Genomic DNA, 25,075 nt, shown 5'->3' on the forward strand with positions numbered 1-25,075 from the left:
AGTCAAATCGTTAGTCAAACCAAAACCATTTCAGCCTTGAGCTGTGCAGAAAAACGTCTGTCAGCTGGTGTGTGTGTGTGTGTGTGTGTGTGTGTGTGTGTGTGTGACATCATTCAGAAGCATAAAGTCCCAGGATGTAAAAAGAACATGTTGAAAACCATATCTGAGTATTGATCTTCAGGAATCATTAGGCACCACGACGGCGACCCGCTCTTGATCCGTACGCCACAAAGTTACTCTGTAACTTCCCCCGTCTGCGCTCCGTCTAACAGGAAACCTGCCAGTGATTCAACGACACAAGAATCTGGGGAATAGGTTTCATATTAGTTACTTATTCTGCCATAACTGCCGAGGTACAGCGGCGGTTCAGATCAGATGAATTAACGCACTGTTGAAATGAGGCCTCCACCTCAACTGGCTCCTTTCAACACAAAGGAGCAGCGGCTCTACTCCGAGTTCCTCACGGATGCTGAACTTCTCCCCCTCTCTCTAAGGTAGTCTCCAGCCCCCCTCCTGAGGAAACACATTTCAGACGCTTGGACCTGGACCTGGTTCTTTGGGTCCTGACCCAGCTTTCATGACCACAGGTGAGGGTAGGAACCAGGACTGAGCGGCAGAGAAACACACGCTTTCAAAAACACCCGTGTTCGTGCGGACGGCCCCTGAGTCAAAGAACACATCTGCTCACCTGCGTGGTGTTAATGTTATTACAACAGGATATTTATCCACTGTAACCGACGCGCTGCTCCAGTGGGAAGCAGTGGCACTTGACTTGAATGTCACATACATGGCATTTAACCCCCTGTTGCACAGAGAGATGCTTCAGATCGAGCTGCTGTTTCCACCTTTACTCAAAAAGATCTTTTTACAAACACTGCAAGCTGCACTGCTGTCATCTCGCCATGACTCCTTCTCGTGTGAAGAGTGAGTTTCACGTCATTGTTCTGCAGAAAAACACGCCGGCATCAATAAAAAGAGTCCATGAGCTCGATTCGTTAGCGGTTCTTAAATGCAACAGGCTCTCGACTCCCATCATCACTCGCAGCTACATGTTGCTCCATCGAGCGGCAGCTGGTGAAGACTCATCCAGGTGACGTCTGCATGACTCCTTAAATCAGGGGTGTCAAACTCAGGCCCGTGGGCCAAATCAGGCCCGCGGTGTAATTATATTTGTCCCCTAAGATCATATCAAGGTTCTCTGAGAGCTGGCCCGCGAGTATAAAGCACATCCACGTCTACTTTTCTGTTCACACACATGAGCATCCATGCTACCAGTCTCTGCAGACACACTGAATCCACCCCTCCCCAAAAACGACCCAAAGAAAGATGGAGGACAGCAGCTTTCAGCAGATGATCTGTGTATGAAGGTAAAGAGCTGTTTGACTAAAAACAGATGCAAAACACCACAAAAACGTGACAAAATTACTAAAAACAGACGCAAAACACCACAAAAACGTGACAAAATTACTAAAAACAGACGCAAAACACCACAAAAACGTGACAAAATTACTAAAAACAGACGCAAAACACCACAGAAACGACCCAAAGAAAGATGGAGGACAGGAGCTTTCAGCAGATGATCTGTGTCTGAAGGTAAAGAGCTGTTTTTCACCGTGGCTGTAACCAAAGAATCAAACAGAAGAAACACCACGACAAGACCAAGGAGCTGCACTGGAAAGATTCAACGTTACACATCTGGAGAGAAGGAGCACATGCACATTTGCACTCTTTGTTTTTTAGTAAATATTGAGTTTGACCCGCAACTTTATCCCAGTTTTTAAATTTGGCCCACTGTGAATTGGAGTTTGACACCCCTGCCTTAAATAGTCACTGTGGGTTTTTACGTCCCTGAAACGGGTCAGGCATATGATTTACACCGGCATATGTTTTACACCGGCGTGGTTCGGATTATAAAACCGGCTTCACTGTTTGCTCGCTGCATTAACAAACACAAACGCAGCAGTTTGAGAGTTTTCAAGGTCACGAAATGTTCCAACCATCACAACACCTCAAAGAAGGTTGAACAAGATTAGTATCTTCAGTTCCTCTTTTCATGCATCAGTCAACTTTGCAAAATACACTTATTTTATGACATTTTGTCTGTAGATTTCTCCTAACTTCATCTAAAGTTTGCATTAAATAACGCCTCATTTGCTCAGATATGATTCGTCTTGATGTCAATAATCACCCGGGGATGTTTCACGCTGATCTCTATTAGTTAGTGTCTCAAAATGTTCTTACATCATTCACAGCGTCATTTATGAAACATCTGGTTCATAAAAACAGAGGCGTATGTCATAACCTCTGGCTCTAATATGTCAAACGAACGAGGCAAGTTCTAGAAAATGTTGCTTATTAGCTCATATTTCACAAGAGAACGCCTCATTTGCATATTTAAAAACATGACATTTCAAGAAACTTATAAAACGTAATCATGTCAATCAATCACAAGCGTGGGGAAAATGGCCGACTTTTGGACACAACCAGGACACAAACGGCTCGAATAATCAGGTACTGAAGGAGCTCTCTGGGTCTGTTAACCGGGGTAGGAGACCTCTGATTTACCCGGGGTACGGTGTTTACATGATGTTAGAGAACCCGGATTCTGCCCTTAACCCGAGTATAATCGGGTTTTTTAACTGCATGTACACTGAATGTTTTTCAGCCCACTGCGGTTCCCTCCAGCTCTGCAGAACTCTTTCGGCTCATTGTTTTGGTTCTGCAGGCTGCAACTTCAATGTGCGGTTCACTTTCTCAAGCTGTTTTCAGGAAATATAGCTCACAACAACAAGCTCATCAAACATGGTGGAGCGTTTGGCAGCTTAAACGTCACATATTTAAGAGTTAAAGCATTTCATTTCCCTCCATTTTCTGAAGATTGAGCTTCTCCTCACAAACAAACAACTGTGGAAAACGTCTGTCAAACACAAACACTGATAAAAGACACCTGCATGTGACGAGCGTTCGGAGGCCTTTCACTGCTCGCTGCTGTGACTTTCTCATGAGGTCGGCCTTTGTCATCCTCCCTCTTGCCTCGAGGCAGCCTAATGGAGATGCGGGCCCTGCTCAGACAGGTCGGGCAACATACTGCTGTCACGACAACGGCTCAGTTAAACGCTCTTTCAAAAAAACACCAAGACAAAGGCATGTCTCAGAGAGGGGGGAAGTGGGAAACCCTGTGTTTGAAACTAAACTGTAGCCCGGAGAAGAAAGAGGATTGACTGACAGAACCAGACCCGAGGGACCTGTGAGGAATGTGTTATATGCACATTCACGGTGGAGCGAGAGCACGTCAGGTGAAGCGTTACATCGCCCGAGGGCTGACTATTGTGCGTCTCATCAAGCAAAGCATGTTGCAGCAATGAGACACGAGATGAGCAGCAGGTTAATGTTGGGACATTTTGTCAAGAGTGGCGCAAAAACCCCACGGCTGCAGAGAGGAAGCGTCGCCTGATGCTTCTCCTGTTTAAAGGACGTGGACGCAGCTCGACACTGCTGACTGTCAGAGGACTGTCACGCAAACGAGGCAACGTTGTGTCCCATGATGCTCCAGTTAATGATCGACTAAAACCTGCCAGGGTTTGATTCATGGAATCCCACGAGCGCTAAAACCAGATCATTTAGGCCATAAAAGACTTGACTTCTTGCATTTATCTGCAGCGAGATAAGCAGAGAAGGTGAACAGTGGGTTTTCTACATGACGACAGATTAACTACGGCTCAGCGGCTGTGGATTCAGCCTTTGAGCTTATTGTTTTATAGGGGTGGGAATCTTTGGGAGCCTCACGATTCGATTCAGAACTATTCTTGAATGAGTCCACGCTTCAGGATCTACTCCCGTCCTGATTATGGTGTGAAAACATTCGATTATACTCTATTCTTTGACGAAGATATCAAAGATTTAACAAAGATCAACAAACAGGATCAGCTTTTTCTCCGTGGTTTATTTTGACAAAGTATTTTCCTCTGCAGATAGAAAAACGTTCACCCCTGCGTCCTCACAAGGCTCAGAGTTTAGCAGGAATGACCCCGAGCCCACTGGTGCTCAGCCTTTTTAAGGAGGAGAGGAGACCCCCCCATCCAGACAGACAGGGTCACAAGGTCACAGACAGAACGAGCTAAGCCTTGGTTGGGTGACGTCTTTAGACAAAAAAAACACACCTTAGACATTACAACCCCCCTCTGAACCTCTCTCATCACAAGGTCTCTAACACAGGGTCCACACAGGCCAAGGTCTCTAACACAGGGTCCACACAGGCCAAGGTCTCTAAAACAGGGTCCACACAGGCCAAGGTCTCTAACACAGGGTCCACACAGGCCAAGGTCTCTAAAACAGGGTCCACACAGGCCAAGGTCTCTAAAACAGGGTCCACACAGGCCAAGGTCTCTAAAACAGGGTCCACACAGTCCAAGGTCTCTAAAACAGGGTCCACATAGGCCAAGGTCTCTAAAACAGGGTCCACATAGGCCATAAAAACAGTCCTGAGCTATCTACAGAAACAGGATGTACAGAAGCACAGATCTGCCATTACACCGTCATGAGGCAGTTATTTACGTTCTCCATTTAGCACAAACGAGCTCTGCACCGGTCACATGATCAGGTTCAACAGAGGAGACACTGAACTGCGTCTGACCGCACAAAACTACGAATTACAACGATCCAAAATTCCCACAACAGCACCTTTTGCATCAACGCTTTCATGGGAAACTCAGAACGCACAGGCAAAGAATCCGCCACCTAAACAAAACAAGCTAGCTTCCTTCAACAGGTCACATATGAAATAACTTTAATTTTCATGTGGCGACTACGTATCAGCCTTTACAAACTGCTCGCTGCTTCCATGGGGTCGTTGGTAAAGTGGTCAATGATTCTTAGTATTTAAAGTTCAAATAACTTCCAGAGCATTAAGAATTAATGCATCAAACATGTTTTGCGGCTCCAGACAAATTTTATCTGGTGGAAGACAAAAAGGCAAAGTGGCTCTTTTGATAGTAAAGGCTGCAGACCCCTGGTATAGATGGAAGTGGCTGCACACTGTGATCAGACATGTGCAGAAACATTGGGACTGACCTGTCCAGTCGACAATGCCAATAAAGTCAGTTCAAAACCTCCGCAGGCGTCACTTGACGGCTTTCATTCCGCCTTTGCATGAAAATCAACAGCGTGAGCCCGGACTACAGAACTCCACGCACGATGCTTTGTGTGGATCCACGTGCACGAGCGTGACCAGAATAGAAAAGGCTAAATTAAGAAGAGCACCAAGAGTAAACAAACACGTTTAACCTGTAGAGTCCACCGGGGGCTCTGCGCTGGTGGCCACGGAGCGGTGGTTCAGCCCCAGGTCTCAGGGTCCGCTGCCTGTTTACCAAACACCTGGCAGAAGGCCAAGCTCAGCACCGGAGGCTAACGAGGCTTCTGGTTTCTGTTTGCGCTCCGTCCGCGTACAGAACAATTCACAGCAGTTTGACTTGGATGCAGCTGTCGTGTCTCTGCTGTTTCATATGTAACAAAGGAGGCCACAAAGCGTCGTTTGTCCTTTTGTATTTCTACTTTTCTGCCATGGATTAGGCACAACCCTGCTAAAACATGACACGAGTTGATGCTAGTCAATACCCGCTAGACCTGTCGGCACTTAGGCTTCAGCAACACGCAACAGACGGCTTTAGACGGCCTATAAGCATAGCATGTAGCTACATGTAACCTGGTTAGCGGTGACTAACATTTTTGCAGCAACTTCTTCCGTCAAAAACGACCAAAGAAGGCGTTTAAACCAAAAATGACACAATCAAACAAGTTCCAGAAGGAATAAGATCTGAAAATGAGGATAACTTAACATCAGCAGCCATGATGCTGCCTCCTCTGATGTTAGCATGTAGATACATGTAAGCTAGTTAGCGGTGACTGTGGAGAAACATTTTCGCAGCAACTTCTTCCGTCAAAAACGACCAACGAAGGCGTTTAAACCAAAGTTCCAGCAGGAATAAGATCTGAAAATGAGGATAAGTTAACATCAGCAGCCATGATGCCGCCTCCCCTGATGTTAGCATGTAGCTACATGTAATTTAGCAGTGGAAGGACAGTAGAGTAACGTTTCAGCATCAAACATCACCAATAAAGACTTCTAAACCAAAAACTACACAAGAGCATAGCGTGTAGCTACATGTAAGCTAGTTAGCTGTGACTGTGGAGTAACATTTTCGCAACAACTTCTTCCGTCAAAAACGACCAAAGAAGGCGTTTGAACCAAAAATGACACAATCAAACAAGTTCCAGCAGGAATTAGATCTGAAAATGAAGCTAACTTAACATCAGCAGCCATGATGCCGCCTCCTCTGGTGTTAGCATGTAGCTACATGTAGCCTAGTTAGCTGTGACTGTGGAGTAACATTTTCGCAGCAACTTCACCGTCAAAAATGACCAAAAAAGGCGTTTAAACCAAAAATTACACAACGAGGATAAGTTAACATCAGCAGCCATGATGCCGCCTACCCTAGTGTTAGCATGTAGCTACATGTAATTTAGCCGTGGAAGGACGGTAGAGTAACGTTTCAGCATCAAACATCACCAATAAAGACGTCTAAACCAAAAACTACACATGAAGTTCAAGCTGGAACATGTTTGATTGTGTAATTTTTGGTTAAATGTTATATTTAATATTTATAAAGGCACTTAGGCTTCAGCAACACGCAACAGGCGGCTTTAGACGGACTATAAGCGTAGCATGTAGCTACATGTAATCTAGTTAGCGGTGACTGTGGAGTAACATTGTCGCAGCAACTTCTTCCTTCAAAAACGACCAAAGAAGGCGTTTAAACCAAAGTTCCAGCAGGAATAAGATCTGAAAATGAGGATAACTTAACAACATCAGCAGCCATGATGCTGCCTCCCCTAGTGTTAGCATGTAGCTACATGTGACCTAGTTAGCTGTGACTGTGGAGTAACATTTTCGCAGCAACTTCTTCAAAAACGACCAATGAAGGCGTTTGAACCAAAAATGACACAATCAAACAAGTTCCAGCAGGAATTAGATCTGAAAATGAAGCTAACATCAGCAGCCATGATGCCGCCTCCTCTGGTGTTAGCATGTAGCTACATGTAGCCTAGTTAGCTGTGACTGTGGATTAACATTTTCACATCAAATTCGTCAAAAACGACCAATGAAGGCGTTTGAACCAAAAATGACACAATCAAACAAGTTCCAGCAGGAATTAGATCTGAAAATGAAGCTAACTTAACATCAGCAGCCATGATGCCGCCTCCTCTGGTGTTAGCATGTAGCTACATGTAGCCTAGTTAGCTGTGACTGTGGAGTAACATTTTCGCAGCAACTTCACCGTCAAAAATGACCAAAAAAGGCGTTTAAACCAAAAATTTCACAATGAGGATAAGTTAACATCAGCAGCCATGATGCCGCCTACCCTAGTGTTAGCATGTAGCTACATGTAATTTAGCCGTGGAAGGACGGTAGAGTAACGTTTCAGCATCCAACATCACCAATAAAGACGTCTAAACCAAAAACTACACATGAAGTTCAAGCTGGAACATGTCTGATTGTGTAATTTTTGGTTAAATGTTATATATAATATTTATAAAGGCACTTAGGCTTCAGCAACACGCAACAGGCGGCTTTAGACGGACTATAAGCGTAGCATGTAGCTACATGTAATCTAGTTAGCGGTGACTGTGGAGTAACATTGTCGCAGCAACTTCTTCCGTCAAAAACGACCAATGAAGGCGTTTAAACCAAAGTTCCAGCAGGAATAAGATCTGAAAATGAAGCTAACTTAACAACATCAGCAGCCATGATGCTGCCTCCCCTAGTGTTAGCATGTAGCTACATGTGACCTAGTTAGCTGTGACTGTGGAGTAACATTTTCGCAGCAACTTCTTCAAAAACGACCAATGAAGGCGTTTGAACCAAAAATGACACAATCAAACAAGTTCCAGCAGGAATGAGATCTGAAAATGAAGCTAACTTAACATCAGCAGGCATGATGCCGCCTCCTCTGGTGTTAGCATGTACCTACATGTAGCCTAGTTAGCTGTGACTGTGGATTAACATTTTCACATCAACTTCGTCAAAAACGACCAATGAAGGCGTTTGAACCAAAAATGACACAATCAAACAAGTTCCAGCAGGAATGAGATCTGAAAATGAAGCTAACTTAACATCAGCAGCCATGATGCCGCCTCCTCTGGTGCTAGCATGTAGCTACATGTAGCCTAGTTAGCTGTGACTGTGGAGTAACATTTTTGCAGCAACTTCACCGTCAAAAACAACCAAAAAAGGCGTTTAAACCAAAAATTACACAACGAGGATAAGTTAACATCAGCAGCCATGATGCCGCCTACCCTAGTGTTAGCATGTAGCTACATGTAATTTAGCCGTGGAAGGACGGTAGAGTAACGTTTCAGCATCCAACATCACCAATAAAGACGTCTAAACCAAAAACTACACATGAAGTTCAAGCTGGAACATGTCTGATTGTGTAGTTCTTGGTTAAATATATTTATTGTGATATAAATGTCACAATAAAGTGTCGCTAAACTCCATAATTATGTGTTTACGCTCCTTCCCTGACCAAACTGTGTGTAATAACCAAAATACATGGAGGTCGGCAGGAAAACCTCCCGTCGCGATTAACCTGGTTCACGATATTAACACGGTTTCACGCGCACAAAGTCTTTTAAACGGGCACACTTGCATTTGTTTTTGTTGGTGTTGTTGTTGTTGTGGTTGGTGGTAAACACACGCACAGCAGGGTCAGTCGTACAGGAAAAAAATACTTTTCTAAATGAAGTGAGAAGATGATTTTCTGTAAAATGGAGTAAACTGTGTCTTCCACGTTCATGTGAGTTACAGTTAGAAGCAGACTGGAGTCAAATCATCGTTTAAGAAGCTCGAGGATATAAATTCTGTTTGTTGACGGCGGTTCAAACCCCTTCTGTCCCGTCCCTGACGGCACGTTCGCGTCTTTATCTGCACGTTAACTTAAACAACTAGGATTATTGTTTCTTCCCCATAACTAAAACTTTGTTTATGTGTTTTTTTTCTGGCAAAAGAAGTTTAAATAAAGTTTTTTAAGGAGCCCCCGCTCCGATGACAGAGATCAGAGGGTAAATTAAGCTTTTTTTTGTTTTTACAAGATCAGTGTTTTTGGCGTCTTCTCCTGTTAAATAGCCTCAAATAAAAAAATTAATAAAATATAAATGATTATAATAAAAAATAATAATATTGAACATTTTAGTATATTATTATATTTCATAATATTATTATAATTATATTATTATAGTAATATAAATAATAAATAATAGAGAAATAAATAAAATACTATCATTGCCATTTCTTTCCTTATTTTTAGTATTTTGTTTCTTTCTCATTTTCTTTCTCTATTCTTTATTTAATTATTTATATGACTATAATTATAATTTATGCTATTTTTTATTTATTTTTTCTCTATTTTTGGTAATTTTTTTTCTTTCTCTATTATTATTTATATTACTATACTTATAATTTAATAATAATAATAAAAATGATAATATTAAACATTATACTATATTACTATATTTAGAATATTATTATAAATATAGTAATATGAATAATTAAATAAATAATAGAGATAGAATAAAAAATACTAAAAAAAATTAAATTAAAAATAGCATAAATTATAATTATAGTCATATAAATAATTAAATAAAGAATAGAGAAAGAAAAATTACTAAAAATAAGGAAAAATTAAAATATAAAGAGTTTGTCACGTTAACAGTGACGGAAACTGCTTTAAAGCCATTTTGTTATAACCTCTGAAAAACAACACACACACACACGCACACACACACACACACACACACACACACACACACACACACACACACACACACACACACACACACACACTAACAACAACAAGTGCAAACCAAATAGAAATAAAGTGTGTAACCCGGATCTGAACACCGTGCGGAGCTGCCTCCGGCCGCCGCAGGTGAACTTTACCTGCACTTCCTACCCTGTCAGGTGTGCGTGCAGGACTTTAACCCGGGTTAAGCAGCTCGGCTTAGATCAGGTTTGTGATGTGTCCGCCTGGAGCCGCAGCTGCAGCCCTTTGTCTGCGGGAGTGAAGCTAAAGCAGAAGAGACCCGAGGACAGGCCGGAGCTCCGGGTCACCGGGAGCCCGGCCGTCCTCAGCGGCTCGGCGGAGACTCTCACCCCGGGTTTGACGTCCTCGAACACGGACGCGTCCTCAGCGCCGTCCGCCCCCGGCATCCTCACCGGCTTCAGCTGCGTGAAAACCTGCCGTTCCTCGGTGGTGTGCGGCGGGTTCATGGCCGGTCCTACCCTCGCTGCCATCGCGGGTCTCACCTTCACGAACAGGCCGGTGGAGCTTGTGGTGAGTGCGGGGTTGTAACGCGCACACAGGGTTATTACTGTGCTACAGCTGCGTGGTTATCCCGCAGCCCTCCCCGCTGTTCTGGCGCACAGGTAGGGCTGCACCTGAGCTCATGCGCGGAGCTGTTACCTGAGACGCGCGGCGCGACCAATCGGAGCAGAGGATGAGAGCTGAGGGCCAATCAGCTGCGAGGAGGGGGCGGGACTCACCTGAGCGACTGCAGGGGAGGAAGGAGAGGCAACTGTATCACACACACACACGGAAAAACACACACATACACACAATAAAAACACACATGCACACAGATACAAACACAGGCATACACACACGTATACTCACACAAAAACACACACACACAAAAAAACAAACACACACATACACACACACATATACTCACAAAAAACACACACACACACACACACACACACACACTAAAACACATAAAAACACACACATAAACACAGGTATACACACACAAACACACACACACACACACACACTGATGAAAGCCAGCGTGCCAACATTTTTATAGCTAGTTTAGATTTTGTGATATATTTGTTACAGCTGGGAGGAGGCCTCGGGGAAGACCCAGGACCAGGTGGAGAGATTAGATCTCCACACTGGCCTGGGAACGCCTCAGGATCCCCCAGTTAGAGCTGGTTAATGTGGCCCGGGAAAGGGAAGTTTGGGGTCCCCTGCTGGAGCTGTTGCCCCTGAGATCCGACCCCGGATCAGAGGCTGAAGATGAGATGAGATGAAGTATATATACTGTAACTACAGTCGCTGTGTTGTACAGACTTTGACTCTGACTTTATTAAACTTCCTCTCTTCCTGGTCATCTTTCATGAGTCTGAGATTTGTTTGCATGAGTTGAATAACCGAGCGTCACACAAAGAGAAATAAATGAGTCATGCTGCTAAAGCTGAGGGCGTGCACGCACTTCAAACTGTTATTCAGCCGCACGCTGGGGGACAGAGGAACCAGCAGCAGCAGTAACCCTCTCTGAGCAGGAGCTGCACACTCTCTTTAATAATCACGTGCACACACACAGAGAATGTGTGTGTGTTGCATGTTCATGATGAAGCTCTAGTCACGGTGCGTGTGCAGGTCTCTGCTGATGGTGGTGGTGCCTGCTGCCGTGGTCCTGTGTGCAGGTCTCTGCTGATGGTGGTGGTGCCTGCTGCCGTGGTCCTGTGTGCAGGTCTCTGCTGATGGTGGTGGTGCCTGCTGCCGTGGTCCTGTGTGCAGGTCTCTGCTGATGGTGGTGGTGCCTGCTGCCGTGGTCCTGTGTGCAGGTCTCTGCTGATGATGGTGGTGCCTGCTGCCGTGGTCCTGTGTTTTGTCGTCTCTGCTGATGGTGGTGGTGCCTGCTGCCGTGGTCCTGTGTGCAGGTCTCTGCTGATGGTGGTGGTGCCTGCTGCCTTGGTCCTGTGTGTGTGCAGGTCTCTGCTGATGGTGGTGGTGCCTGCTGCCGTGGTCCTGTGTGCAGGTCTCTGCTGATGGTGGTGGTGCCTGCTGCCGTGGTCCTGTGTGTAGGTCTCTGCTGATGGTGGTGGTGCCTGCTGCCGTGGTCCTGCATGACGCTTCCTGCTGCTGTTATAATCTATCACCTTAGCTGTGCTTGTTCCTGCTGTTCTGCTGTATTAACTGCCATAAAATATAAGTCACATTCACATAACTATAGATATTATTATAGTTACTGGAAGTGTGTTCGTCTTTTCTCTCTCTCTCTCTCCTTCTCTTCCTCTCTCCGGTGCAGACAGATGTGCGTCCTCCACAGAGCTGGGTCTGTCTGACGTTCCTGTCTGTTATAGTGAAGGTTTGCGTTGCCACCGTACTCTACGGGGGAATTGTTGGGTCTCTGTAAATCATAAATAAGTCATAGAGTGTGGTCTTTACCTACTCTGTAAAGTGTCCTGAGATCACTTTGGTTATGATTTGACACTGTAAATCAAACCGAACTGAATTGTAATTGCATGTTAAGCAGCATGTATGATAAGTGAATATGTAAATAGTTATTATACCGGTTTGTCAGACAATTTGCGGCACTTTCTCAACATAACGGGAGGTTCAGCGCGTTGTAATAACAGGTGGTAATGTCCTCGTCAAACCTGACTGGAACATTCTGTGTGCTGTCAAAGCCGAGGCCTACGAGCGTTGAGTACGAACCGTGAGAAAACTCAAACTCTGTTTATACTGAATATAACAACAGGAACGTTTCTGATCCCGTCGAGTTGGTCCCACTGGTTGGCCCGCATACTTGCAGAGTATAATTACACCACAGTGGAACATGAGTGACACGTGATAGAAGAGCTGGGACAATGTGCAGGTTGAACAACTGTCGATGGGAGGAATTCCAGGAGGGCTGATATACAGACTGCTAAAAATACCACCCAACCCAGCGGGGGGGGGGGGTCCGGGTCTATCTGCAATCTTGGCTTTCTGCTGAGCTTTACTTTTCTTTATGTGTATAAATCCCATAAAAAGATCAAAAAACTATGGGTTAGTGCATCTGTCAATACTTTCATTCATTCATTCATCTTCATCCTCTTGTCCCTGTCGGGGTCGCGGGGGGCTGGAGCTGATCCCAGCTGACATCGGGCGTGAGGCGGGGTCCACCCTGGACAGGACGCCAGTCTATCACAGGACACATAGAGACGAACAGAGACAGACAACCATTCACACCTACGGGTGATTTAGAGTCATCAATGAACCGAACACCTGCACGTCTTTGGACTGTGGGAGGAAACCGGAGAACCCGGAGAAAACCCACGCAGACACGGGGACAACATGCAAACTCCACACAGAAGGGCCCCGGATGCGAACCTGGAACCTTCTCGCTGTCAGGCAACAGTGCTAACAACTACACCACCATGTGTCAGTACTTCACGGCTAAAGTCTGGTTCCTTTGACCAGTGTGAGTGCAACCGTACCGCGTCTAGGAGCGGCACGCTTGCCATCCATGGCCCGTTTGGGAGAGGTGGGCTTTAGTAAAGCACGTTTGCACGTGTACGAACACGAGCGTGAGCACGTGTACGAGCACGAGGCCTACGGCGGTTCTGAGGTCATTTCCTGTGCGCCTGTTGGGACATAGAAAAAAGAAGGAGGGACCATGCCCGGACATTTCAAACAATGGCGGTGAAAGGTTCACGTTGGTGTGATGCGGAGGTGGAGTGTTTACTGCAGATTTGGTCGATGAAAAGATTCAAAAACAGTCGACAAGACGCACAAAAACTCCGAGGTCTACGGAAAGATCTGGAAACAAAGCCACGCATCGCCATGACGTCATCAATGCGTGTGACGTGTTACGCCGTGATGACGTATAGGCAGCAAGAAGCATTCTCCGAGGCCCAGGTAGTGTGAGTACAAACGGGCCTGGAGGGGGGGACAAGGACCCTAAGGCACGGGGCACGGGACGGAGGCACAGTGGGAGGGCGCCTTTAGAGTCCAAAGGCTTCTGTGAATGTCAGTTTTGGGCTGAAATGTCCTCATTCAGGGTGACGAGTGGCTTCTAAAGGTGATTTTGTTGACTTTGAAATGCTTCACGCACTGATTTGGCCTCTGTGTTTCAGGGTATAGACAGATCGGAGCCACAGAACCAGATTTATCAGCTACACTTTCGATGATTAAGATTTAATAACAGCTCTTTAAATCTGCTCAGCTTTTTTGTCATACGTATATTAAACATACATAATCATACCATGTGTAATGACTTTCAAATTATACCCCACCCACAGTCTTTGAGTATGAAGCACTCACTCCCAGGATTAAAATGTAGCTCCACGGAGTTTGTTTGCTCACCGCCCCTGCAGCACACTGCTTCAGTTACAATGATACACGTAAGCAGACTTGTCGGACTCATTTGGTCCAAGTCTCAAGAAATACTTCATAATTTTATTTAGGCAAGTCGAGTCGAGTCCTTAAGTCACACCCCCCCCCCCCCCCCCCCACGGAAACTGCAGTCTTACCTTCAGTATCTGGTGTTAATGAAAAAAAAAAAGAGTATATTGATTTAATTTGTGCTCTAACTTTTGATATTCAGTGATTCAGTTTAGCCTATTTTTGATTGGATTTGAAAATGTCAATGTTTTATACTGGTGATCCGGCTAATGTTAGCTAGCTACAGAGTTGTGAGTGAACAGATTGTATTAGGCTAATGTTAGCTAGCTACAGAGTTGAGAGGCAACCATTGTATTAGGCTAATGTTAGCTAGCTACAGAGTTGAGAGGCAACCATTGTATTAGGCTAATGTTAGCTAGCTACAGAGTTGTGAGAGAACAGATTGTACCTAAGTTCCCCGGGTTCGATGTTCCCCGCTTTGTATGTTCCTCGCTTTCCACAGAAAGGATCCTATGTTCCCCAGTCTGTTGTTTTTTCCCTAACCCGAACAAAATGCTGAATTAAATCAGTGGAGGCAGAGGCTTATGCTACTGGGGAACACAGGACCAGGGGAACATAGGGATGACCCCGTATCAGGCTACTGTTAGCTAGCTACAGAGTTGTGAGAGAACAGATTGTACTAGGCTAAGGCTAGGTAGCTACAGAGTTGGGAGGCAACGATTGTATTAGGCTAATGTTAGCTAGCTTCAGAGTTGAGAGGCAACAATTGTATTAGGCTAATGTTAGCTAGCTACAGAGTTGGGGGGCAACGATTGTATTAGGCTAACATTAGCTAGCTACAGATTTGTGAGAGAACAGATTGTATCGGGCTAACGTTAGCTAGTTACAGAGTTGTGAGGGAAATGAGGCTAATATCAGTGTCAGGGGGAGCGTACCTATGTTCCCCAAGTTCGATTTTCCCCGCTTTGTATGTGACCGGGGAACATCGGACCCCGTCTGTTATTTTTTCCTTAATCCTAACCTCGAACCCGAACGAAATGTATAAAATGTATAGCCTGATGTTTAGCTAGCTACAGAGTTGTGAGGGAACAGATTGTATCATGCTAACGTTACCTAACATGAGCCCTCACAGACACCGGATAACGTTACACAGGCACTAATAATGTCAGCATTGACAACGCCGCAATTTAATATTAAAGCTAAAAACATAAAATAACACAAACCATGAGTCCACAGTGCAGTGTAACAGTCATTGCTAGTTTTAAACCCGACTATTTACCGGCTAAACCGGAAAAGCCCGAAGTGTTAGCAGTTGCCCAAGAGGTTAAATCGCAATCAGACCGTTCAGTGGATGGGTTGACTGATTTGGTTGACTCCCAACTTGGCCTGAATCCTATTTCCAGTGAAGCGTGACACCTCAAACATATTTCATCTCGTACTAACAGAGTGAACAGCGTGTACTATGACGACAGGCTGACACAGGTGGTTCCAACTGAGAGGGTTGTAACGACTGAAATATCACAGCGAGTCACTGGAAAACTATTCGTATTGAAAGGTACCTTTACAGTTTGTCATGTGAAATAACAAAACGTAGAGATTTAAAATGTCTGCTGTGAAAATGGCTAGAAAGGCACAAGTTTCAGTCTTTTTAGACAGCGGAGGGGGATAACCCGTCATACACACCTTTATTTAAACCTCCAGAACCGTATTTCAAGTTGTAGCGGAGAATATCAAACATTCATTCATTCATTCATCTTCAAAAGTTTGGGGCAGTGACTTTAACCTGAGCGTTGCACTGATGCTGTGGCACAGAGCTCAGCTATATTAATATTATTATAATATATTATACACGGATGGTTGCCCTGTGATAGACTGGCGTCCTGTCCAGGGTGGACCCCGCCTCACGCCCGATGTCAGCTGGGATCGGCTCCAGCCCCCCGCGACCCCGACAGGGACAAGCGGTTGAAGGTGAATGAATGAATGAATATATGGATGGTGGCTCAGAGGGAGTCTGCTGAAGACAGGGATGAGGAGTTGTGATTAGAGATGCAGACGGGATCGGCTCGGCCCCATCTGTGGCTCTGATGAGTCATTAACGAGGGTTTCCTTTTTCAGAGCTAAAGTTTTACATTTGCAATGTTCATTCATTCATTCATCTTCGACCTGTTGTCCCTGTCGGGGTCGTGGGGGGCTGGAGCCGATCCCAGCTGACATCGGGCGTGAGGCGGGGTCCGCCCTGGACAGGACGCCAGTCTATCACAGGACACATAGAGACGAACAGAGACAGACAACCATTCACACCTACGGGTGATTTAGAGTCATCAATGAACCGAACACCTGCACGTCTTTGGACTGTGGGAGGAAACCGGATAACCAGGAGAAAACCGGAAAGATCTGGAAACAAAGCCACGCATCGCCATGACGTCATCAATGCGTGTGACGTGTTACGGCGTGATGACGTATAGGCAGCAAGAAGCATTCTCCGAGGCCCAGGTAGTGTGAGTACAAACGGGCCTGGAGGGGGGAACAAGGACCCTAAAGCACGGGGCACGGGACGGAGGCACAGTGGGAGGGCGCATTTAGAGTCAAAAGGCATCTGTGAATGTCAGTTTTGGGCTGAAATCACTTCATTCATGGTGACGAGTGGCTTCTAAAGGTGATTTTGTTGACTTTGAAATGCGTTACGCGCTGATTTGGCCTCTGTTTTTTCATTCATTCATCTTCAGCCTCTTGTCTCTGTCGGGGTCGCTGGAGTCAATCCCAGCTGACATCGATCCCAGCTGACATCGGGCGTGAGGCGGGGTCCACCCTGGACGGGACGCCAGTCTATCACAGGACACATAGAGACGAACAGAGACAGACAACCATTCACACCTACGGGTGATTTAGAGTCATCAATGAACCGAACACCTGCACGTCTTTGGACTGTGCGAGGAAACCGGAGAACCCGGAGAAAACCCACGCAGACATGGGGAGGCTCAGTTGAAGAGAAATTCAGGTTTAGTTCAACAGATTATTTGTAATATTGCATCTGGAAGAGAAACAACCCCGAACGCCTGTCACAACAAAACCTGTAAGTATAGACTCTCGCTGCGGGCGTGTTCCTTTCTCCACCCCTGTCTGATTTATTGACACAGGCTCTGTTTAACTGTCTCTGACCTACTGTAACGCATACATCTGCTTTGTGTTATCTTCTATTTTCTTACATGGAACCGACTTGAATACGAGATGGAGTGACGTGATACGGGGGATGATTCTCCGCAACAACAACAACAACAACAGGCTGCAGCTCGGGACAAAGGCAGAACCGGTAGAACCACTTTCCTTTTACTCAATTGGGATCTGCGCGTGTGCTTTTGTAACGTTTGTATAAAAGGACAGAGTAAACAAAGGGCACACAAAGACATAGAAAGAGAAAGAGGGGATGCAAAAGACAGATGCGGAGGAAAGGGAAGGCGTATTCGTTGCGGTTTCTCATGCTTTATTGTCTAATAGTAGAGGATGAGAGAGAGAAGTTACAGGACACACCGCATTCCTCTCTTCTCTCTCCAGCAGCGGTGTGTTGTTATTACGCGGAGGGCAGGTGAGGACACACTCGGATGGTTGACGCCCTCCAGGTCTCTGCTCGCAAGACTTCCTCCGCACGACTACGATTTCATCCTAAAACGGCGTTTTCATCAAAACTAAAACTTAAACTCCGTGCAGTAGCAGAATAATCTGCGTACACTGAGCACGTGCGTGCCGATGTAAACAGGAAGCAGAGTGTCTGATGTTGCTGTGTGGTTGAAAATCATGGACGTGTAAATGGACGACGAGGTGGACCTGTTCCTGACAGTACCACATGGGTGTAAGGTGGTCACAGCGGTGGAAAACCCAGACTGGGAGTGGACGTATTAGAGGTGTACGGAACATTCTCCATCTCCAGACGAAGGCTCATTTCTGCTCTACGTTAGAGACGCAGCCTTCTGTGCGTCCTCTGCGTCCGTCTCCTCCGTATTTCTGTCGTACCCTGAAAGCTCACGGATGCGTACAGATACGGAGCAAACGCTGCAGTACCACCTGAAATCGTGGGAGCAGTGTCGAGCACCGCACACAAAAAAGTGAACAAGAGACAAAAGGACCAGGAACCAATCAGATGGTGGTGGAGTCACGTGATCGCCACCTTAGACTTTGGCCAGATGATGAGCGATCACTGTTGTCAGAGTCAAACGCTGCACGAGGAGGAGGCCACAGACATCGACCACCACTCAAGAGAACCAGGACTCATTGGAGTACGGAGCATTCGGTCGCTAACACCTGACACAGAAGTGCTGCAGTGTCGAGCACCGGACACAAAGAAGTGGCGTGAATATCAGGAGCGAGCGAGTCATCGAAGCCCCGACGGACGTCCTGAAACACTGAAAGAGACGTCGGTCGTCACTTTGTCTCATCCGTCAAACCAACGTGTGGAATTCTCCGTCCACACTCTGGGATGTCTTTAGTGTGTCACAGACCACCGCCGTCTACAACGCTGCCGCCATTTTGACTCAGGATGGTTATCCTGCAAAATGACTGAAAATAGCAACCGCTCCGCGCCTAGCTGCGGCACGCTTGCCGTCCACGGCCCGTTTGGGAGAGATGGGCTTTTGTAAAGCACGTTTGCACGTGTACGAGCACGAGCGTGCGCACGTGTACGAGCACGAGGCCTACGGCGGTTCTGAGGTCATTTCCTGTGCGCCTGTTGGGACGTAGAGAAAAGAAGGAGGGACCATGCGCGGACATTTCAAACAATGGCGGTGAAAGGTTCACGTTGGTGTGATGCGGAGGTGGAGTGTTTACTGCAGATTTGGTCGATGAAAAGATTCAAAAACAGTCGACAAGACGCACAAAAACTCCGAGGTCTACGGAAAGATCTGGAAACAAAGCCACGCATCGCCATGACGTCATCAATGCGTGTGACGTGTTACGGCGTGATGACGTATAGGCAGCAAGAAGCATTCTCCGAGGCCCAGGTAGTGTGAGTACAAACGGGCCTGGAGGGGGGGACAAGGACCCTAAAGCACGGGGCACGGGACGGAGGAACAGTGGGAGGGCGCCCTGAGGGTGAGGCTTGTGGTAAAGGTATTTGTGTACTTGTTGTGGTCGATGGTTTGACGATAAGAGGAAGTTGATGACAAACAGGAGAAAAATGCACGGAGGTGGTGAGGAATTGCTGCTGTCGGCTCCAGCTGTTCTCATGTGAGGAAGAAATGTGAACGTTGAAACCTTTTTTCTAAAACAGTGTTTGATGATAAAAACACGTTTCATCGTCGTTTTGTGTCTTTTAGTCGTCATTTTGTGTCTTTTTGTAGTCGTTTTGTGTCTTTTTGTAGTCGTTTTGTGTCTTTTTGTGGTCGTTTTGTGTCTTTCTGTGGTCGTTTTGTGTCTTTTTGTCGTGGTTTTGTTTCTTTTTGTCGTGGTTTTGTTTCCTTTTGTAGTCGTTTTGTGTCTTTTTGTCGTCGTTTTGTGTCTTTTTGTCGTAGTTTTGTGTCTTTTTGTCGTCGTTTTGTGTCTTTTTGTCGTCATTTTGTGTCTTTTTGTCTTCATTTTGTGTCTTTTTGTGGTCGTTTTGTGTCTTTCTGTGGTCGTTTTGTGTCTTTTTGTCGTGGTTTTGTTTCTTTTTGTCGTGGTTTTGTTTCCTTTTGTAGTCGTTTTGTGTCTTTTTGTCGTCGTTTTGTGTCTTTTTGTCGTAGTTTTGTGTCTTTTTGTCGTCGTTTTGTGTCTTTTTGTGTCATTTTGTAGTGTTTTGTGTGTTTTTGTAGTTTTGTGTGTTTTTGTAGTGTTTTGTGTCTTTGTAGTCGATTTGTTTCTTTTTGTAGGGATTTTGTGTTTTTTTCTCATCGTTTTGTTTCTTTTTTCTCGTCGTTTTGTGTGTTTTTGTAGTGTTTTGTGTCTTTGTAGTGTTTTGTGTCTTTTTGTAGTCGTTTTGTGTCTTTTTCTCATCGTTTTGTTTCTTGTTTTTTGTAGTTTTGTGTGTTTTTGTCATGGGACGCCCAGTAGCTTGTCACCATGTGTCCTCTCACTGCATATGAAAAGCAGAAGTGTAATGAAAACACTTTTGAAAGTGTGTTTAATGAGTTTCATCCTGCAGCTACTTAGCAGATATTATAGTGTGCAGGGAACTTAAAGACAGACTAATTACAGACAGGACGCAGCTGGTGAGGGCGACACAGGTGGAACAAATCAGGACCAGGGAGACGATCACAGACAGGAAGACAGGGCCAGAGAGGAGAGAACTTCAAAATAAAACCACCTCCGTCTCACACCAACGTGAACCTTTCACCGCCATTGTTTGAAATGTCCGCGCATGGTCCCTCCTTCTTTTTTCTACGTCCCAACAGGCGCACAGGAAATGACCTCAGAGCCGCCGTAGGCCTCGTGCTCGTACACGTGCGCACGCTCGTGCTCGTACACGTGCAAACGTGCTTTACTAAAGCCCACCTCTCCCAAACGGGCCGTGGACGGCCAGCTGGCCGCAGTTATGCGCGGTGCGGTTACACTCACACTGGTCAAACGCACTAGGCTTGACCCGTAAAACCTGTTTGGTCACCGTACGGAGGCACAGTGTGAGTGCGCCCTGAGATACCTGCAGAGAACAGAAAGAGACAGACAAAGCTGGACCTAGGACAGCAGAGGGCCCTCACAATTACCACACAGCTAAATGTGAATGGAACAAGTTCATTTAAAAAAAAGCAGAACTATCCCTTTAAAACTGTTCTTCTTCTCTTCTTTGACCTGTGAAACAAATACCTCGTCCCGCCTCCTCCTCCCACCACCTTAAACTTGACAATGTCTCACCTCTGCACACACTGCTGACGCCTGACGTAATGAAGTATAACATTTCTCAGAGTTTACTCGGATCAATGCCTAAGCTCTTACCTTTAAAGAAAGGTAAACACCGTCGTAGGCGTCATTCCTGAGAACAATCAGAGGTTGTTCACAGGTTACTCCCTCAGTCAATAAGAGGCCTCCGAGTCCAATACGCCAATCTGAAGCTTTTGGTTCATCACACCTACCTGCAGTGGATGACACGACGGCATATTAGGGCCAAGTATGAAAAAAAGAAATAAATACGGCAAAGCTCTGGATCTACCCTCAGTCCTGGTTCCTACCCTCACCTGTGGTCCTGAAAGCTGGGTCAGGACCCAAAGAACCAGGTCCAGGTCCAAGCGTGTGAACTGTGTTTCCTCAGGAGGGGGTCTGGAGTCTCCCTTAGAGAGAGGGGGAGAAGTTCAGCATCCGTGAGGAACTCGGAGTAGAGCCGCTGCTCCTTTGCGTTGAAAGGAGCCAGTTGAGGTGGTTCAGGATCATCTAGTAAGGATGAACCCTGGGCGCCTCCCTAGGGAGGTGTTCCAGGCACGTCCAGCTGGGAGGAGGCCTCTGGGAAGACCCAGGACCAGGTGGAGAGATTAGATCTCCACACTGGCCTGGGAACGCCTCAGGATCCCCCAGTTAGAGCTGGTTAATGTGGCCCGGGAAAGGGAAGTTTGGGGTCCCCTGCTAAAGCTGCTGCCCCCGAGACCCGACCCCGGATAAGAGGCTGAAGATGAGATGAGATGAGATGAGCGTCCTGAAGTGATGTAGTCGAACAGGGAGTGTAAAACAAAACACTGCAGGAGAAAAATAAAAACACTGTTTTTTTACGTTGAATCTATAAAAACTGCAACTTTCTTCTTGTTAAATCACGCCCTTCCCCCGGGTCCATATACGCTGTCGTATGAAAGACCCATTTGCCTCATTAGTTAAACATTGTTATCATTAACCTCATCATCAGAATATTAATTGTCCTTTTAAAAAATGCTGGTGTATAAAATTATGTAGAATAAAAACACTAATAACAAAGCATTCGTTCTTTTTGCAGCAGAAAGCTTCTGTCCGCAAGTTTTACGCGTGATGCCGCAAAAACCGCCTTCACACACGCTAATAAAAAGGAGCGTATCCCAAAAACTAAAACACACACAGTTCAAATAACTTGTTATTGTTAAGAAATATTTTGTTAATGTGTCGACATTTAGAAATGTTACATCGATACGTTTTGCGTGTTTATTTAGTCAAATTTAAATTTAGTATTTTCCTTTTAATGACACAACCTCAATAGATTTATTAAACATTATGATTTGACGAAAATAACCTTTTATCTTAACTTGTACAGATTTCAAGGATGTGAAGTGTTTGAAGACACTCACATGCAGCAAAAACACCAGTGTAGACACATTGTGGACCGTCCATTGCGGCGTTTAAAGGGTTAATTAACATTATGATTCATTTTCTGACCCTTGTGTAATCTGGGTATCTTTTTCCTCATGAACGATAACAAAAACAAACAAATCAAAACTGACAAAACAAACATGACTCAACACAAATGCAAGATAAAGCTGAGTTAATCAGACGGTGGGTGGTGTGTGTTTGTAGTTAAACACTTCAACGCTTTACCTTTATTTTATAAAACCATCGTTTCACTGGGTGTGTCCGTTACCTAGCCATAGTGCGTTCGCCATAAACACGATATTTTCACATATTGGTTTTTCATGCACTGGTCAAATTTGACATTTCTTTAATCTCTGACACTTATTCTGTCAGACTGGTGGGAAAAAAAACATTTATTTGACTTCACTTTGTCTGTTTGCGTTTGTAGATATCTCCTAAATCTACCAAAAGTTAGCGTTGGATCAGTGATTCTCAAGATAAGTTTCTAAAATATATGAATACATTTTTGTCTAATTATGTTTCGTCTATCCAAACCTGTTTTGGTTCAACCTTCCATGTGTAGTTTTTTTACGTTAATTGCATATTTGTTGGATCTACTCTTGATTTTTGTCAACACCATCAGAATCATAAAAATGCATATTTGAAAATGACCTTACGTGTACGAGCACGAGGCCTACGGCGGTTCTGAGGTCATTTCCTGTGCGCCTGTTGGGACGTAGAAAAAAGAAGGAGGGGCCATGCGCGGACATTTCAAACAATGGCGGTGAAAGGTTCACGTTGGTGTGATGCGGAGGTGGAGTGTTTACTGCAGATTTGGTCGATGAAAAGATTCAAAAACAGTCGACAAGACGCACAAAAACTACGAGGTCTACGGAAAGATCTGGAAACAAAGCCACGCATCGCCATGACGTCATCAATGCGTGTGGCGTGTTACGGCGTGATGACGTATAGGCAGCAAGAAGCATTCTCCGAGGCCCAGGTAGTGTGAGTACAAACGGGCCTGGAGGGGGGGACAAGGACCCTAAAGCACGGGGCATGGGACGGACGCACAGTGGGAGGGCGCCCTGAGGGTGAGGCTTGTGGTAAAGGTATTTGTGTACAGGTTGTGGTCGATGGTTTGACGATAAGAGGAAGTTGATGACAAACAGGAGAAAAATGCACGGAGGAGGTGAGGGATTGCTGCTGTCGGTAGATTTCCTCATGCGGCTCCAGCTGTTCTCATGTGTGGAAGAAGAAGTTTCATGATTTGAAATGTGAACGTTGAAACCTTTTTTCTAAAACAGTATTTGGGCCTGGAGGGGGGACAAGTACCCTAAAGCACGGGGCAGGGGACGGACGATAATTTATATGCTAACATGGGGTCCCTCCACTATCTCTCTATAAACTGAGGGGACCTTGGCATGGACAAGCATTGAAGACCTAAGAACTAAACTATCCAATGATGATCCTACAATGAAATAAACAATCAACGACAATCTGTGCTGGGCCTCATTCAGTCCCATGCATGTGGCTCAGAGTCCAGTTCAGTAAACAGTCTCTGGGTCCGTCTCTGTCCTCTCACGCAGCAGCACTGTTGTGGTTATGTGACACCGCAGGGTCAGAGGTCGGAGGTGGGGCCATGACGCCGTCCTTTAACAAAGTCTGAGCTTTCATCGTCCAGACCACAACGCCATGGGGGGCGTTTACAATCCTCACACTCTGAGACTTGGTTTCTGAAGATCCTGTTTTCAGGCTCCGATAACGCCGGCTGCTGTGGAGGGTCGACCAAAACGATACTGAAGTTGTGCGGGCCCTTAATTGTGTATCTTTTAAAAATCAGGATATTATATGTCTGTGTATGGTCATTTGCTGTGACATTATGTATCTTGTCTTGTCCAGGGATTACCTTAGGGGTCGGGTTAGGGTCTGACCTGCCCCGTCGACTGATGGAGTAAACATGCTCCGAATGATAATATCTTTGCGTGTTGTCCGCAGCCGACCAGATGAACCAAGCGCAGTCGCTCTCACCTGTTCTATCATCCGTTCATATGTGTGGCAGAGGTGAAGTAGTGCACAAGGATCTTATTTCACAACAGCGCCTCATACGCTACTCTGGAAGACACATTACGTAAGACGTCTCAAGGTGTGGGCCAGAGTCAGAGGCATCTTAGCGTATCGTATTACAGTCATCAGACCAGTGTTTACACAGTGGTTCAGATTTTGCAGAGATGTAAGTGCTGCGTCCAAAAGCGCCACACCTCAGCACTTTCCTCTCTAACAGCTCTGACACACTTCAAACACTTCAAAGAATTCACGCCGACAAAACTGATTCACGCCGCCCCCCGGCCGTCTTGGATCAAACGTTTAAACGCTTTAAAGCCACCGTGAAGTGTTCACTTCGCTTTCATCTTTTCACTTCATGACGTTACTAAGCAACCAAAAAATTGTTTCAGTCTTTGTTTTACGATGTTCCTGTTGGGACGTAGAAAAAAGAAGGAGGGACCATGCGCGGACATTTCAAACAATGGCGGTGAAAGGTTCACGTTGGTGTGATGCGGAGGTGGAGTGTTTACTGCAGATTTGGTCGATGAAAAGATTCAAAAACAGTCGACAAGACGCACAAAAACTCTGAGGTCTACGGA

General features: G+C 45.6%; 1 protein-coding gene across 1 annotated transcript in view; it reads right to left on the bottom strand.

Moving 5' to 3' along the window:
- The window catches only part of klf5l (Kruppel like factor 5 like), a 31,409-nt gene extending 20,950 nt beyond the window's left edge, over positions 1-10,459 (bottom strand). The window contains exon 1 of the mRNA XM_083926882.1: positions 10,208-10,459. Coding sequence (XP_083783008.1) covers positions 10,208-10,348 — 141 coding nt within the window. The 5' untranslated portion in view covers positions 10,349-10,459. The remainder of the gene's footprint in view (positions 1-10,207) is intronic.
- Positions 10,460-25,075: the final 14,616 nt, after the last annotated feature.

The sequence above is a fragment of the Echiichthys vipera genome (assembly GCF_963691815.1).
Source record: "Echiichthys vipera genome assembly, chromosome: 14".
In the NCBI taxonomy this organism is placed as follows: domain Eukaryota; kingdom Metazoa; phylum Chordata; class Actinopteri; order Perciformes; family Trachinidae; genus Echiichthys; species Echiichthys vipera.